The following is a 15,081-nucleotide window of genomic DNA, read 5'->3' on the forward strand; positions in this document are numbered from 1 at the left end:
ACTTAATAAGTAGACATGTGGCCTCAGGCAAGCCACTTAACCCCATTGCCTTGGAAAAACCTAAAAAAATAAAATTTAAGTATTTTATTTTTCTTCAAATACATGAAAAAATCATTTTTTCTTTTTTTTTTTTTTTGATTAGACATGAAGTTTTATTTTCTGGGATTTACCCAAGTATACCAGTAGGTAATGGAGACCAACTAAGAATGATCTCCCCAAACAACATACTAAGAATAGACAAAACCTTAAACTTGCTGGAGACCATTCTATTATTTGATCTCTGAGAACCATCCTTCTACAATGCTAGAAAAAAATTTTTTAATAATCATTTTTAAAACTTGGGAGTTTCATATTCTCTCCCTTCTTGCCTCCCTCTCCCCTGCCACACTGAGAATTCAATTCAATACAGGCTCTTAAATGTGTAGTAATGCAAAACATTTCCATAACAGTCATATTGTGAAAAAAAAACTCAGGAACAACAAAGTAAAAAAAGTATGCTTTAATATATATATATATATATTCAGAGAACATTAGTTCTCTCTCTGGGGATGGCTAACATTTTTCATCATAGTCCTTCAGTGCCGTCTTGGATCACTATATTGCTGAGAATAGTTAAATCATTCAAGGATGATCATCTTATAATATTGCTGTTATTTTGTACACACAGCACATTTCACTGTGCATGAGTTCATATATGTCTTTCCAGGTTTTTTCTGAGATCTGTTCCTTTTTTACCTCACTGGAGGTTTTTGATTAAGGAAAATCCTCTTCCAGGGTCATATGTTTCATTCCACCAGTTATGTGGTCATTTCAACTTAGGCAAACATTGATTATCCATTAAAATCTGAAATACTGGGATATAACTTCCAAGTTTTCACATATATAAATTGAAGGAATTGCATTGTAAGATTACTAAGTTTCCTTCCACTTCTAAAATTCTGAGTCTCTGAATAGCTGCTAACAATTTTATACTTCCTTAAAAAGATCCAAATAATTTTATAGGAAACATACAAACCTCAAGATAAACAGTCATATCTAACTATACTGTGAATGATGTATTAAACTGATATTAAGTCAACTAGGGAATAAGCAAAAGAGGAATGATGTTATTTGACACAGGTAAGAATAAATAAAGGTCTCCTGACTCCCAATCCAGTGTTAGTTTGATGAAGCCAAGAAATTTTTATTTTTAAGATGAAGAAACTGGGATGAGTATTTTTTCTTAAGAAGAATATCTTGGGGTGGCTAGGTGGCACAGTGGATAAAGCACTGGCCCTGGAGTCAGGAGTACCTGGGTTCAAGTCCAGTCTCAGGCACTTTTTTTTTAAGTTTTTGCTAGGCAATGTGGTTAAGTGGCTTGCCCAAGGCCACACAGCTAGGTAATTATTAAGTGTCTGAGACTGGATTTGAACTCAGGTACTCCTGACTCCAGGGCCGGTGCTTTATCCACTGAGCCACCTAGCCACCCTGGTCTCAGACACTTAATAATTACCTAGCTGTGTGGCCTTGGGCAAGCCACTTAACCACATTTGCCTTGCAAACCCCACCCCCCCAAAGAATATCTTAAGGTGGGGCAGCTAGGTGGTAGGTACAGTGGATAGAACACTGGCCCTGGAGTCAGGAGGACCAGAGTTCAAATATGGCCTCAGACACTTAATGACCTAGTTGTGTGATCTTATGCAAGTCACTTAACCCCATTGCCAAGAAAAAAATAAATAGAATAAAAAAAGAAGAGTATCTTAAAATGAAAAATTGTCATGAAGGACTCACCAAATACCAAAGTAACATGTACTAGTCTTAAATTTATTTTGCAGTTTTTCTGAATATTGAGCCAAAAGCTGCCCTGTCATTCCTACTTACACAAGCAGAAGTCCAATTTTCTATGAAGAAATAGTAAATGAAAAAAGGTCTTTAAACTCATCAGAGAAAAGAGCTATACCACAAAATTTTCTTTTCTTTGTAGGTACAGTGAACATTTTGATAATTCAGTTATATTAACCTTGTGGGAATATGTGAGACTTATTGTTACTTGCTGGCTAACCAGAGAACTAAAAAGGACACAGCTCTCCTTCGTTTTCTTATTTACAACGCAAACTACACTGAATTAGGAAGTTCTGTTCCAGCTAAACTGGACAAGGACTTGATAAAATATGTTTTATAGGATAACCCATAAATAATTCACTGTAACCAATCAACAAAATACTAAGGAATACAGAATACACTTCATGCTTTTCTTTGTAACAGTATTAACAACCCTGCAACAGGTACAGAATTATTATTTCCACTTAAAAGATGAAGAAATTAACACAGTTTAAATGAAATATTATCTTAAGATTACAGTTTTGTAGCAGAACGTGATCAGAAACTACGTAGGCATCTTGCCTTAGTTCAGAAATAATCTGTAGAAAAGAGTTACCAGTCAAAAGAATCATAATACTACCAGTTCAAAATTAAAAGGGAGTCAAAAGCCAGCCCATATCCAAAAGGAATCTAAGTCTACTTATACCCAAAAGGAATCCCTTAAAATAACAACCTAAGTAAACATCTAACCTCTACTTAAGACCTTGTAGGAGGGGAGAAGCCAACCATCTCTCAAGTCTATTCCAATTTTGGACTGCTCTAATTGATTGAAAGTTATTCCTCTATTACTATGTAGGTATTTAAAACCAATGTGTATGTTCTTTATACAATAAAGTGACTTCTGTTACAGAGTACACTATTTTCATTAGTAAAGGTCTTGAAGGAAAGTAGATGAACACTGTAGTATACTTTGTATCTATATCTATATATATAATATATACTTTGATAAGTAGAGAAACACTGTGTTATAAGAAATGCTCAATAAGATATTTAGAGAAAACTTAGCACAACTTTTATTAACTGATACAGAGCAAAAGAAACAAAACTAGAACTTGAAGATCTGGATAATGTGAAATAAAACATTATCTAAAGACTTCAGAATTCTGATCAATCAGTATTCAAATGTGATTTCACTGTCTTCTATATACCTTTAGCAAAAAAGTTGTGTTTCATAAGCACAGAATAAGGCAAGCCATTTATAGGCAAAGACAATGTTCTACTATGTATGACCTGACTATTTCAGGGTTCTATTGTGAGAAAGCAGAAATGATTTTTTACAAAAGGGTGAACAAGTAGAAAAGTCTAATCAAACAAGAAGAAAGGGTTGATGGGGGAGTAGCAACACTTTAACATCACTCTCATCTGCATTGGTTAAAAGGAGAAAAGAATTCACAAGCATGGAGTTGGGTGGAGAAATACATTTCACTCAATGTGGAAATAGGAGGGTGAATAGATTTGGAAGAAGGATAGATTAAGGGAAAGAGTAACCCTAAGAAAAACAAAGGATATGTAAAAATATTTCTAGCTCTTTTTGTGATGGATGAAGAACTGGAAACTGAGGGAGTTTGCACAAATTGAAGAGTGTTATATAAATGTGATGGAATACTAAGCTGTAAAATATGATAGAAGAGATGGTTTTTGAAGAATTTGGGAAGATTTATGTGAAGATACAGAGTGAAATGAGGAGAATAAACAAAGAGAATGACAATAATACTATAAATACAAAAAAACTTTGTTTTTGCCCATTCTTCTGCAGTCCTTATCACTTACTAGCTAGCATTCATTAATTTATGTTTTTAATGAAAAAGCCAATACCATACTGATCCTCCTTCTTCAAAATTTTCCTATTCTTGTACTTTTAAGCTTTGTATAAATGTCCAATTCTTCTTTTAGTTATATTTTTATTTTCAATTGTTAAGCAATTTTTCTCACTTCCTAGCACAATTTTCTTTTTTGTCTTTTATAAGTCTAAGATTTATATCATAGGTTTTTCCCCATAATACAGCTAGCTTGTTCTGTAACCACATTACCAGTATATTAGTTACCACTAAACCATAACAACTGCAAAATTTCCAACTTATTACTCACCTGAATATTATGTGTCTGCATATGATGGTACTCTAAGAAATTATGAAATGAGCCCTCATTCCCAACTGTTATCTGGACACTGTGCCCATGGAGATCTTTGTGGTCCTATACTAGATATCTAACCTTCTCACCTCACCCAGGATGCAGAAATGATGTCATTTCCTTTTTTTTCCTTGTTTAATTCTTTCTACAGTATCTGCAGCTTGCCATCTCCATGACTATTGATTCTATTTTGGTTTACTATTTTCTGCCTTCTGTTTTCTTTATTTTTGCATTCTGTTCCTTCTGAAATTACTTTCTGTAGACTTCTATAGACTTGCTTTTATATATGTTGTATCTATCTTCCCTGTGAGATAGATTTCTTGGAGACTATTTGGTTTTAATCTTTGCATCACCAGTACCTATACCATGGTGTTTTAAGTATATTAGGGGTTAAATAAAGCACTGAATACCCTGCCAACTAGAATGCTCTCTCTTTTCTATAGCTTTTCTTTTCACATTTCTTAGCTTAATTATGAAAGAGACTATTGAAGCTATTACCAGCTGAGATATTTAAAGTTATTGGACAGCTGACCTCCAGCTAATATATGGGCACATGATTTTCTGAGTAGTGGTGACTTGATATGTCAGAAACTTAATGAACTATATAACAGAAGTTCCATTTCTATTTTTTCTGTTTGGGTGAAACACAATTAAAAACATAAAAGCTATATGGGAGGAAAATGTATAGGATCTTTAAAAACCACTAAATTAATTAGGGAGTCATGACAATTGAAAAAGACAACAGTTATACTTTTATCAAAATGGATAAACACACTTTACAATACCTTTTAAAGCTTCTGTTTCAATGTCTACTAATGGCTTCCCCACAAAGGCAATCTGATCTACAGCATAGTAGAGTTTTCTAATGATACCATCATAACGACTAGTGATGGTAACAGAAGCTTTATCACTCTGTACTTCACAGATGCTATCAAACTGAGACACATTATCTCCTTCTTTTACATACCTAAAAGGAAAAAAAATAAAATTATATAAACAATCTAAAATACAAAAAGTCCTAAAAATGTATATGCTATATAAATCAGATTGATAAGCTATCCCACTTAGTATTTTGTCTAAGAGACAGTTATTTTGTATAAGACTGCAGGTGCCCTCCATGTCAAAAAAATCTAAACCATATCCCTAATTAACCTCAAAACCAAATATCTATGAATTAACTTAAATCTTTCTTAAAATTAATATCAGTTTCTTCATCTGTAAAATGAATGGGTTGGAGTTGATAATCTCCAAATTGTCTTTAAGTTTAAATACTTTGATCCTAAGATCTCTTAAGAAAATGCAAAGCATTATTTCTTTCTTCTTCTATTTATGTCTATGAACTTTCAGAAAGTGCCCTTATCTATACAATTTTGGAATCTGTTACACAAATCTATCTTCCCTATCCATTCCCTTCCCAATTTCACACACTTCAATTACACTTAGTTTTGAGCCTTTCCAGACTAAAAAAAAAATTAGGCTAACAGGAAGGGTGAGAGCAAGCTAATTTTTCAAATAGTTATCTATTTTCTTATCTTGGCATCCTCAATGAATAAACTGAGTATGAGGAAGTAGGTTTTGTTGGGGGTTTTTATATAGGTATTTTAGAGAGAGGGAAAGATGACTTTTAAGCTAAGAGGAAATTTTTGCATCTAAATAAAACTTTCAAGGTGATTAGTCACACAATTTGACCATGTAAACAAACTGCCAGGTAAAGGGTAAAATTAAAACACTTGTCATTTTAGTGTAGGCTACAACAAAGACTGATAACTTTTTCTATATCAACTTTATAAACACAAAGTTTAAGTCAAATACTTAAATAGCTAACATTGTTATTAGACACAACTTCTTAGGGGTTCATTTCTACCTTCTGGATATTGAGAACATGTAAAGAGGAATACAGGGAGAAGAAGAGGTTTCAGAAAATAAAAAAGAACAGATGCAAAAGGCAGATTTTCAAATAACTATGTCACAAATTACTATTTTATTCAACTGAGGATATTAATGGAAGGGGAAGCTAGGTGATGCAGCAGACATAATACCAAGTTTGGAGTGAGAAAGACTCATCTTTCTGAGATCAAATCTGGCCTCAGACACTTATTCCTGTGTGACCTTGGGAAAGTTACTTAACTCTGTTTACCCTAGTTCCTCATCTATAAACTGAACTGGAGAAGAAAATGGCAAACTACTCCAGTATGTCTGCCAAGAAAATGTCAAATGGGTTCACAAAAGGGTTAGTTATGGCAAACAACTAAACAACATATTGTTGGAACTAGTTCCATACCTTCACAGTTGAAAAGGTTATTTCCTCCATATATTCTATTATGGTGGCAGCTCAATGGTACCGAGCACTAAGTTAGGTGCTTGAGTTAGGAAGATCTCAAGACACAAACTAGTTGGACTTGAGAGCAAGTCAATTGCCTCAATTTTCTCACTCCTAAATATGGGATTAAGAATAGCACCTATTTCCAGGGTATAGGGAAGATCAAATGAATAACTATAAAGAGCTCAGCATACAGTAGGTGCTATATAAATGTTAGCTATCATCATCATTATTATTCAAGGTGAAGATGAACTCTGTGATAATGATTATCTTCTATTATAAGTATTGAGCTTTTTAAAAAAAAGATTTAGTCAACTTACCATTCTTTGACTGTCACTTCTGTAATTCCTTCTCCAATGTCTGAGAGTTTAAATTGAATAATTTGTCCATTTATCACTTCAAAGAAAAGAATAAATCTAAATGTATACCTCACACATAAAAATATTAACACATTTTTCTCTCAATGATTTCAGAATGCTTTCAAATCTAATGTCTGATTATATTCTCAAAAAAATCCTACGAGGTTGGAAAGGGAAGGAAGTATTTTGTTTTTACTTGTGAAAAAAACAGGCAAAAAAAGTTATAATAATATGTTTAAGGATACATAGTAAATTAACATTTCAACAATTAGAACTATGTGTCTTGACCAAGAGCATGGTATTCTTTCTATGTAAGGCCCATCACACAAATAAACAGTTTTATGAATTAACTTAATAGTCTTCATATAACCAAATAAAGGTTATAATAAAAGGTCTTGAGAAGGGAATAACTTGCTAAGAAAAGATGTACAAACTGATAGCAAGAGCCTAAAAAAACTTAAATACATAAATGCCTATATAATACAAAATTAGTAATAAATATGAAAATTGAATGTAACAAATGAAAAAATGAATTATCTGAACTTAAGAAACTATCTGAGAAGTTGGACTAGATAATCTCTTAAGATCTCTTTCAGTTCCAAAAATAATAATTATTGTAGCTTACCATTTGTAACTAGTAACAAAGATACAGATTCTCCCTTTGCTACTACATTGTTACCATTTTGGCAGCTCTTTTTTGTACAAGATTGGAAACTATCACTATAGTTTCTAATTAGATTTCCTAGATTATTTGGTCTGGTGCCAACTTCAGAGCTGAAGGCCTGCCTCTCATTCAGGCAGTCAGCATGGCCAGAAGCCCTTTCTTACCTTTCCCTTTCATCCCAGCCCCTTTGCTTTCATTTCCTTTGCCTCCTGAGGAGAGGCACCTGCTAACTTAACATCACGCAGCAATTCTTGTAATACATATTAGTGACCCTTTTAGACTCAGGGAGGCCATTTGGTTCTTTGCCATCTGAATACGTAATCAAGAAAGAACTGGCTTTAGAGCACCAATGCTTTGACAGCAAGTGGGACAACTGTCCTAAGAGTCTGGGGGCAAGAGTGGGGTGGGCAAATAAAAGTAGCATTTTGTATCCTAACTTAGAATTTGATTCTTTTAATGTCTCTGCAAAGTGAGTTTTAAAATTTTTATGTTTTATTATTGTCTCAGTACATTTTAACTCCAAAGCCTGAATTAACTATATAGGCCTGGGTTAAACTTTGCCCTTCTCCAGACTTATTTCTCTACCTTCACACAGCATCCTGGGCATCCTCCTCACAAGAAAATTCCTTACCCTTTTGACTCTTTCCTTTTACTTAGTCTTTTTCTTCTAAGATGTATGGAGGCTTCCCCATTAAAATGAAAGCTCCTCTAGGGGAAGCACTTTCCTTGGACTTCTTTTTGTACCCCAGTGCCTGGCACATGGTAAGCAGTTAAACAGTGCTTGTTAATTTGATTTGACTTTCCCAATGTAACCACCATTGAACAATTTGTCCAAGTAACACGATGACTCAAATACTTGAATAGCCAAGTAACACGATGATTCACTGGCAAATTCATAAACTCCCTCCCTGACTAGAGTTTGTTCCTTAACAATTCTTTATAAAATAATGAAGAAGCCTAAGGCTAAAGGGTTGACTGGGCATGTGTTACATAAATAATCAACAGCCCATTCCAGAGAAGGGGCTGAAGAAAAGGGGTAAGGCCACAATCCCAAGGTAATGGTCTCCAGGAAGGAAATAACTCTAACAGCAGCAATAGAAGTTACCAGAAGCAATGTTTTAAAAAGTCTTCTGCTTCAAAATGCCCTGATCTGATTTCACTGCAAGTTCTATGATTTCTAAGATTATTACAAATTTTATGGCATGACAAATGAGATGAAAACAAAGATGCAGATTCTCCCTTTGCTACAGACTACACAGTAAATATGACAGAACCAACTCCCAATTCAGTGTGATACTCAAGAGTATGGAGGGTTCATGTAAAGATAATCAACCCCCTAATATTAGAACAAATGAAATACAGAGAAAAGGAAAGTGGAAAAAAATTCTTCTTTATTCCCATAAATTCTCTATCTACTTCCTAGGTTCTTTAAAGAGTTCTGAAGTGCTTGGAGAAAAATAATTACATATGATACAAAACACTCATATATATTATGTTTCCTGCTAAAGTTCATACTTACTACTAGTTGTTCTCAATAACCGATGTGGATGACTAAACTTGAAGGAAGAATAACCAAAGAGACACGCATATTTTGGCTTCACAGCATGAACATTACTGCATATTTTAATATGATGAACACAACTCTAAAAGAATAAAAAAGAAAAAGTTTAATTTTTGTGAATTTAAGTAGATAGGTTTTGACCAATCATATACTTTAGTATAAGTTTATTTTAAATTAAAATAGCTATTATACTAGTTAAGCTACATAAAGATTTAGAATATGTGGCAACACAGCAATAAAAAACCATCCAATCTTTACTGTAAAGTTTTTTTTAATCAATCACTTAGTAGTAATAGCTAATTTCATTCACACTTTTTTTTGGGGGGGGGGGGGGTAAGCCTATAGGGCTAAGGGACTTGCCCAAGGTCAAACAGCCAAATGAGCATTAAATGTCTGAGGACAGAATTGAACTCAGTTCCTCCTGGCTCTAGGGCTGGTATTCTTATCTACTGTACACCTAGCTGCCCCATACACTAGCATATTTTCATAAAGACTTCTATATAAGCATATAAGATTGCTCCAAATCTATATAATTTCACAATTATTGTTACTACAACATAACCAAACAACACTACAAAAGATCATTTGGTGAATTATCCACTTATAATGGTTTTCCTAATTTCTTCCTTTTCTGTAACAATATCAGCTAAAACTGTAATTTTAATATCTTTCTCTAAAATCAACAAAAGTAGAAATGTTTACTATAAACATCTTTTTAAACTAGTCCAATGAAATGGCCTATCTGGTATAGTTTCCTCACAATTAGATTTATTCTCTCACTTAATCACCCCCTCCTTAGGTAAGAAAAGTATATTTTTAAATGACCTATATGGGGGGGTGGCTAGGTAGCACAGTGGATAGAACACCAGCCCTGGAGTCAGGAATCTGAATTCAAATCTGGCACTTAATAATTGCCTAGCTGTGGGACCTTGGGCAAGTCACTTAACCCCATTGCCTTAAATGAAAAATTTTTTTTAAATACCTAAATTCCTATATGATACAAAATTAGTAATAAATATGAAAATTGAATGTAATAAATGAAAAAATGAATTATCAGAACTTAAGAAACTATCTGAGAAGTTGGACTAGATAATCTCTAAGATCTCTTTTAGTTCCAAAAATAATAATTATTGTAGCTTACCATTTATACAATGTTTTCAAGTTTGCAAATTACTTTATTCACATTATCTTATTTGATAATTAGGACTCTGTAATATAAGTACTACAAACATTATTATCGCTCTTCCAAAAAAAGAGAAATCCGAGCCTCAAAAAGGTTGACATGCCTGACTGAATCCAAGCAGATGATTACATCAAGATGCCTATGACTTGGTTAAAATGTTTTATGGTTATCCTCATAGATTTTCTTGCGGTAATTTAAAATTATAACAAGATTTAATCATGACATTTGAGTAAAATCTGGCAATTATTAAGTGCCAGATTTAAAAGTGAAAGGAATCTTTGAGATTTTCTAGTCTAATGGGACTTTTATTATAGATAATAAAATTAATAAACAAGAGTTTATTAAGCACTTACTATTCCAGTCACTATACTAAACATTCAAGATACAAAGACAAAAATCAAAACAGTTTCATCCAAAAAGTATTTATATTCCACTTCAGAAAATAACATACACATGAATAAATGCAAAAATAAATAAATAAAAAGACAATGAGAGGTAATAAGGGTGGAGAAGTTGAAGGCTGGATAGGGAGGAGAGAAAATAGAAGGTGCCAATAAACAAGAAAGTTAAATAATTTACAGCTGATTAGTAACAGAGGGATATAAAATAGGTACAAAAAAATTCCTCAATCAATTTGGGAGGAATGAAATACTTCAAGTCATTAGATGAAATGATATAATGCTACATAAGAATTATACTGGGACTGGATGAAGAAGATCAGTCACAGCCATGGGACTTGGATAAAACAGTAAGCCAGCTTCAGAGTCCAGGATTCCAAAAGCTAGTCAGCTTAAGATGGAGCAATTTCTGGTAGGTTCCTGAAAGGAAACTGTTGAGGAGGGAATCTCTTAGTCTCTTTCCCTTCCCCCCTTTACCAGACTTCCCATTGCAGGCATTTTTAATAATGCTCTGGAACAGCAGTGGTTGACAGAAATTATCTGCATGGGTTAAAACAAACAGAGGGAAGTTAAGTACAGGGCTCTACATCTAATGGGAGAATGCTACAGAGAAAGCATCACCCTTAACTAAAAATGCTAAGTAACATTGGCTGGTTAATTGGTATCAACTGGATAATCAATGGTAGGGCACACTATTGGGGACTTGTACCCAACAAAACACTATTAAAAGAGTAGTCAGTGACCTTCTGGGGAACCAGTCTGCTATGTTGGAGAAGTTGGAAGAGAAAATCCAGAGCAGATACCATTTTTTTTTTAGGTTTTTGCAAGGCAAATGGGGTTAAGTGGCTTGCCCAAGGCCACACAGCTAGGTAATTATTAAGTGTCTGAGGTCGGATTTGAACTCAGGTCCTCCTTACTCCAGGGCTGGTGCTCTATCCACTGCACCACCTAGCTGCCCCCAAATACCATTTTTAAAGGCAATTTTTATGAATGATCTTGAAGATTTTTTTACTACATTACATAATGCAAAAGTCATCATATTATTCATAAAATTTTTCATTAGAAAGTCTGTAAACATAAAAGAATAAATTAAAGTAATAATGACAGATACACTGACAAAAACAGTCAAAACTTTTATCACCTGTTAAACTAGAAAGAGCTAATTTATTTTTTAAAATTTATTTAAGGCAATGGGGTTAAATGACTTACCCAAAGTCACACAGCTAGGCAATTATTACGTGTCTGAGGCCAGATTTTAACTCAAGTACTCCTGACTCCAGGGCCAGTGCTCTATCTACTGAGCCACCTAGCTGCCCTCAAAAGAGCTAATTTATGATGCCTACTCTGACTTCTCTGGAAAAGAGAAACCCTGGTATCTGGCACATAGTTAACACAATAAATGTTTACTGGCATGAATTCCTATTTTTTCAAGGTTGACAAAATAAAAGTAAATATAAGAAAACAGGAATTATGAATTCTTAGGTGCTATCATTTCTCTTTTAATCCTTTCCCTACTGATAATATCTCTTCTCATGATTCATAGCATTCTCTCTACTCCACTACTCATTTTCTTCATTATTCTGTACTGTCCCATCACCAAAAAAAGCTGGTTTTATTTCTCTCATGGATTTAGAAGGACTTCAGGATTCCAAAAGAAAGAACAATATATAAACTTTAAAGAAAAAAGCCAGGGCAGCTAGGTGGAGCAGTGGAGAAAGCACTGGCCCTGGAGTCAGGTCAAATCTGACCTCAGACACACACTTAACAATTACCTAACTGTGAGCTTGGGCAAGTCACTTAACCCCACTGTCTTGAAAAAAAAAACCACTGTCCTGAAAAAAAAAGCAAGCCTAGATAATAAAATCTAGCATTTTTTGTTGTTCAGTTGTTTCAATAGAATCTATGACTACATTTGGGTTTTCTTGGCAAAAATACTGGAATGGTTTGTTGTTTCTTTATTGAGATCCTTTTACAGATAAGGAAACAGTCAAACAAGGCTAAATGACTTGCCCAGGGATACACAGTTGGTAAGCATTCCAAGGTTATATTTGAACTCACAAAGATGAGTCTTCCTAACTCCAGGCCCAAAGTTCTATCCACTGTGCCACTTAGTTGGCACTAGCATTTATATAGCTCCTAAAGGTTTGCAACAATCCCTTTTTATGGCAGAGGGGCTTGTGTAAACTCAATGAAACTATGAACTGTGTCATGCAGGGTTGCCCAAGATGTAAGAGGCATAGGGGAGACAAAAGATAATGTACTGCAGAAAGAAATGTCAAACCTTATCAGTATCTTTGCCAAGAAAACCCCATAGATGTTGGGGGGTAAGGGGGACAGTGGAGGCAAGTACTCCCCCCCTCCCAAGCTTTCCCCTAAACTACTTCAAATACCTTTAAATAATGACTAATCAAATTCTAGAATTGCGGAACCCACAGAAAGTCTGAGTAAAACTATTTTCCAGTCTAACAAAACTTGGAGGATCCAAGGAAAGGTTTGTTACACTGGGGTTAGAAAGGGTGGCAGAGTCAGCAAACCAGCTCCAGCTATCCAGGAACAGTCCATGGGGCACCTGGGATCATGAAAGAGGTGGTAGATTCCAGACCTCTCAGTCCAGCTATTGCCAAGGATGATTGGGAAGCTCAGCAAGAAAACTGCCAGAGTGAGGGGGAAGCCCAATCCATCACATACCCCAAAGCAGACCTGACCCCAGTTACCAAGAGCAGGCCTAAGAAGCCATCTGGGAGCTTCTTCCAGAGTGCTCAGTCCACGGATGGTAAGGGAGATGGAGAAGACTGCAGAGGTCTTTTTGCCACCTCTGAGGCAGAACTCTGCTGTGTTGCCCAAGCTCAGATCCAGGTCACAGTCTGGGGTCCAAACTGTCATAGCAGAACAGAGAACCTCCTTACAGATCCAGGGCAGAGGAAGTGCATATGTCTGCATATCCATAGACCAGAGCCCAGGTCAAGAGAGCAGTCAGAGCCTCTCATAAGACCCTGGAGAAAATGAGATCCCTTGGGTGGGTAGGTGGGTATTTCTGAAAACAGCTGAAAAAACCCTCAAAAGCTCAGGACAGTGCATCTTCGACCAAGGAGCAGAACCCCACCTTAACAAAGAGTTAAAATCAAGTCATAGGCTGGGGAAATGAGCAAACAGAAGGGGAAAAAAAAATCTAACCACAATTACTTTGGTCCCATGGAGGATCAAAATACACATTCAGAAGATAACAAAGTCAAAGCTTCTGTATTCAAAGCCTCCAAGAAAAATATGAATTAGACTTAGGTCATGGAAGAGCATAAAAAAGATTTAAAAATCAAGTCAGGGAGGTAGAGGAAAAATTGGAAAAAGAAACAAGAGCAATGAGAGAAAATCAAGAAAATCAAATCAGCAATTTGTAGAAGGGATTACCAAAAAATTCTGAAGACTATTCTAAAAACCAGTTTGAGTCAAATGGAAAAAAGCAGTCCAAAAGGTCAATGAAGAATGCTTTAAAAAGCAAAACTGGCCAGATGGAAAAGGAGACACAAAAGTTCTCTGAAGAAAGCAATTCCTTCAGGATTTGCATGAACTCATGCTGAGATGAGCAGAACCAGAAAAACACTATATACCCTAACAGCAACATGGGGGTAATGATCAACCTTGATGGACTTGCTCATTTCATAAGTGCAACAATCAGGGACAATTTTGGGATATCTGCAATGGAGAATATCATCTGTATCCAGAGAAAGAACCATGGAGTTTGAACAAAGTTCAAGGACTATTCCCTTTAATTTAGGAAAAAAACTAGTATCTTATTGTCTGATCTTGTTCTCTCTTATACTTTATGTTTCTTCCTTAAGGATATGATTTCTCTCTCATCACACTCAATTTGTGTACAAATCAATGTATAACACAGAAACAATGTAAAGACTGACAAATTGCTTTCTGTGCGGGGGTGGGGTGGGGAGGGAAGTAAGATTGGGGGAAAAATTGTAAAGTTCAAAATAAATAAAATCTTTAATAAAAAAAAAAGAAAGAAAATAATCCCTTAAAAAGGTAGAATGAAGTTAAGGGAAGGTGATGACATTGTGAGCAATCAAGATACAGTAAAACAAAATCAAAAGAATGAAATACCAGGAGAAAATGTGAACTATCTCATTAGAAAAACAACTGGCCTGGAAAACAGATCCAGGAGAGATAAATTATCTTATTAACCTGAAAGTCATGACCAAAAAAAAAACCTAGACTGCATTTTTCAAAAATATCTAATTTGCATGAATTGATGCTGAGCAAGATGAGCAGAACCAGAAAAGCATTGTACACCCTATCAGCAACATGGAGGTGATGATTAACCTTGATGGACTTGCTCATTCCATCAGTGCAACTATCAGGGACAGTTTTGGACTATCTGTGATGGAGAATATACCATCTTAAAGAATTGTGGAGTTTGAACAAAGACCAAAGACTATTACCTTAGAAAAAAATTGTTATCTTATTATGTAATTTTGGTATCTCTTGTACTTTATTTTTCTTCCTTAAGGATATGATTTCTCTCTCATCACATTCAATTTGGATCAATGTATAGCATGTATAGACTAGCAAACTGCCTTCCATGGAGGAGTGGAGGGAG

General features: G+C 34.9%; 1 protein-coding gene and 1 pseudogene across 1 annotated transcript in view; one reads left to right on the forward strand and one right to left on the reverse strand.

Annotated features, from left to right (window-relative positions):
- Nucleotides 1–15,081, forward strand: part of LOC141488297 (enhancer of rudimentary homolog pseudogene) — a 74,376-nt pseudogene that overhangs the window by 50,569 nt on the left and 8,726 nt on the right.
- The window catches only part of DBT (dihydrolipoamide branched chain transacylase E2), a 76,645-nt gene that overhangs the window by 42,401 nt on the left and 19,163 nt on the right, over nt 1–15,081 (reverse strand). The window contains exons 2-4 of the mRNA XM_074188264.1: nt 8,853–8,976; nt 6,631–6,706; nt 4,776–4,957 (exon numbers count right to left, since the gene is read on the reverse strand). Of these exons, the coding sequence (XP_074044365.1) occupies nt 4,776–4,957; nt 6,631–6,706; nt 8,853–8,976 (382 nt within the window). The remainder of the gene's footprint in view (nt 1–4,775; nt 4,958–6,630; nt 6,707–8,852; nt 8,977–15,081) is intronic.

Source organism: Macrotis lagotis, chromosome 5, assembly GCF_037893015.1.
Source record: "Macrotis lagotis isolate mMagLag1 chromosome 5, bilby.v1.9.chrom.fasta, whole genome shotgun sequence".
Lineage (NCBI taxonomy): Eukaryota > Metazoa > Chordata > Mammalia > Peramelemorphia > Peramelidae > Macrotis > Macrotis lagotis.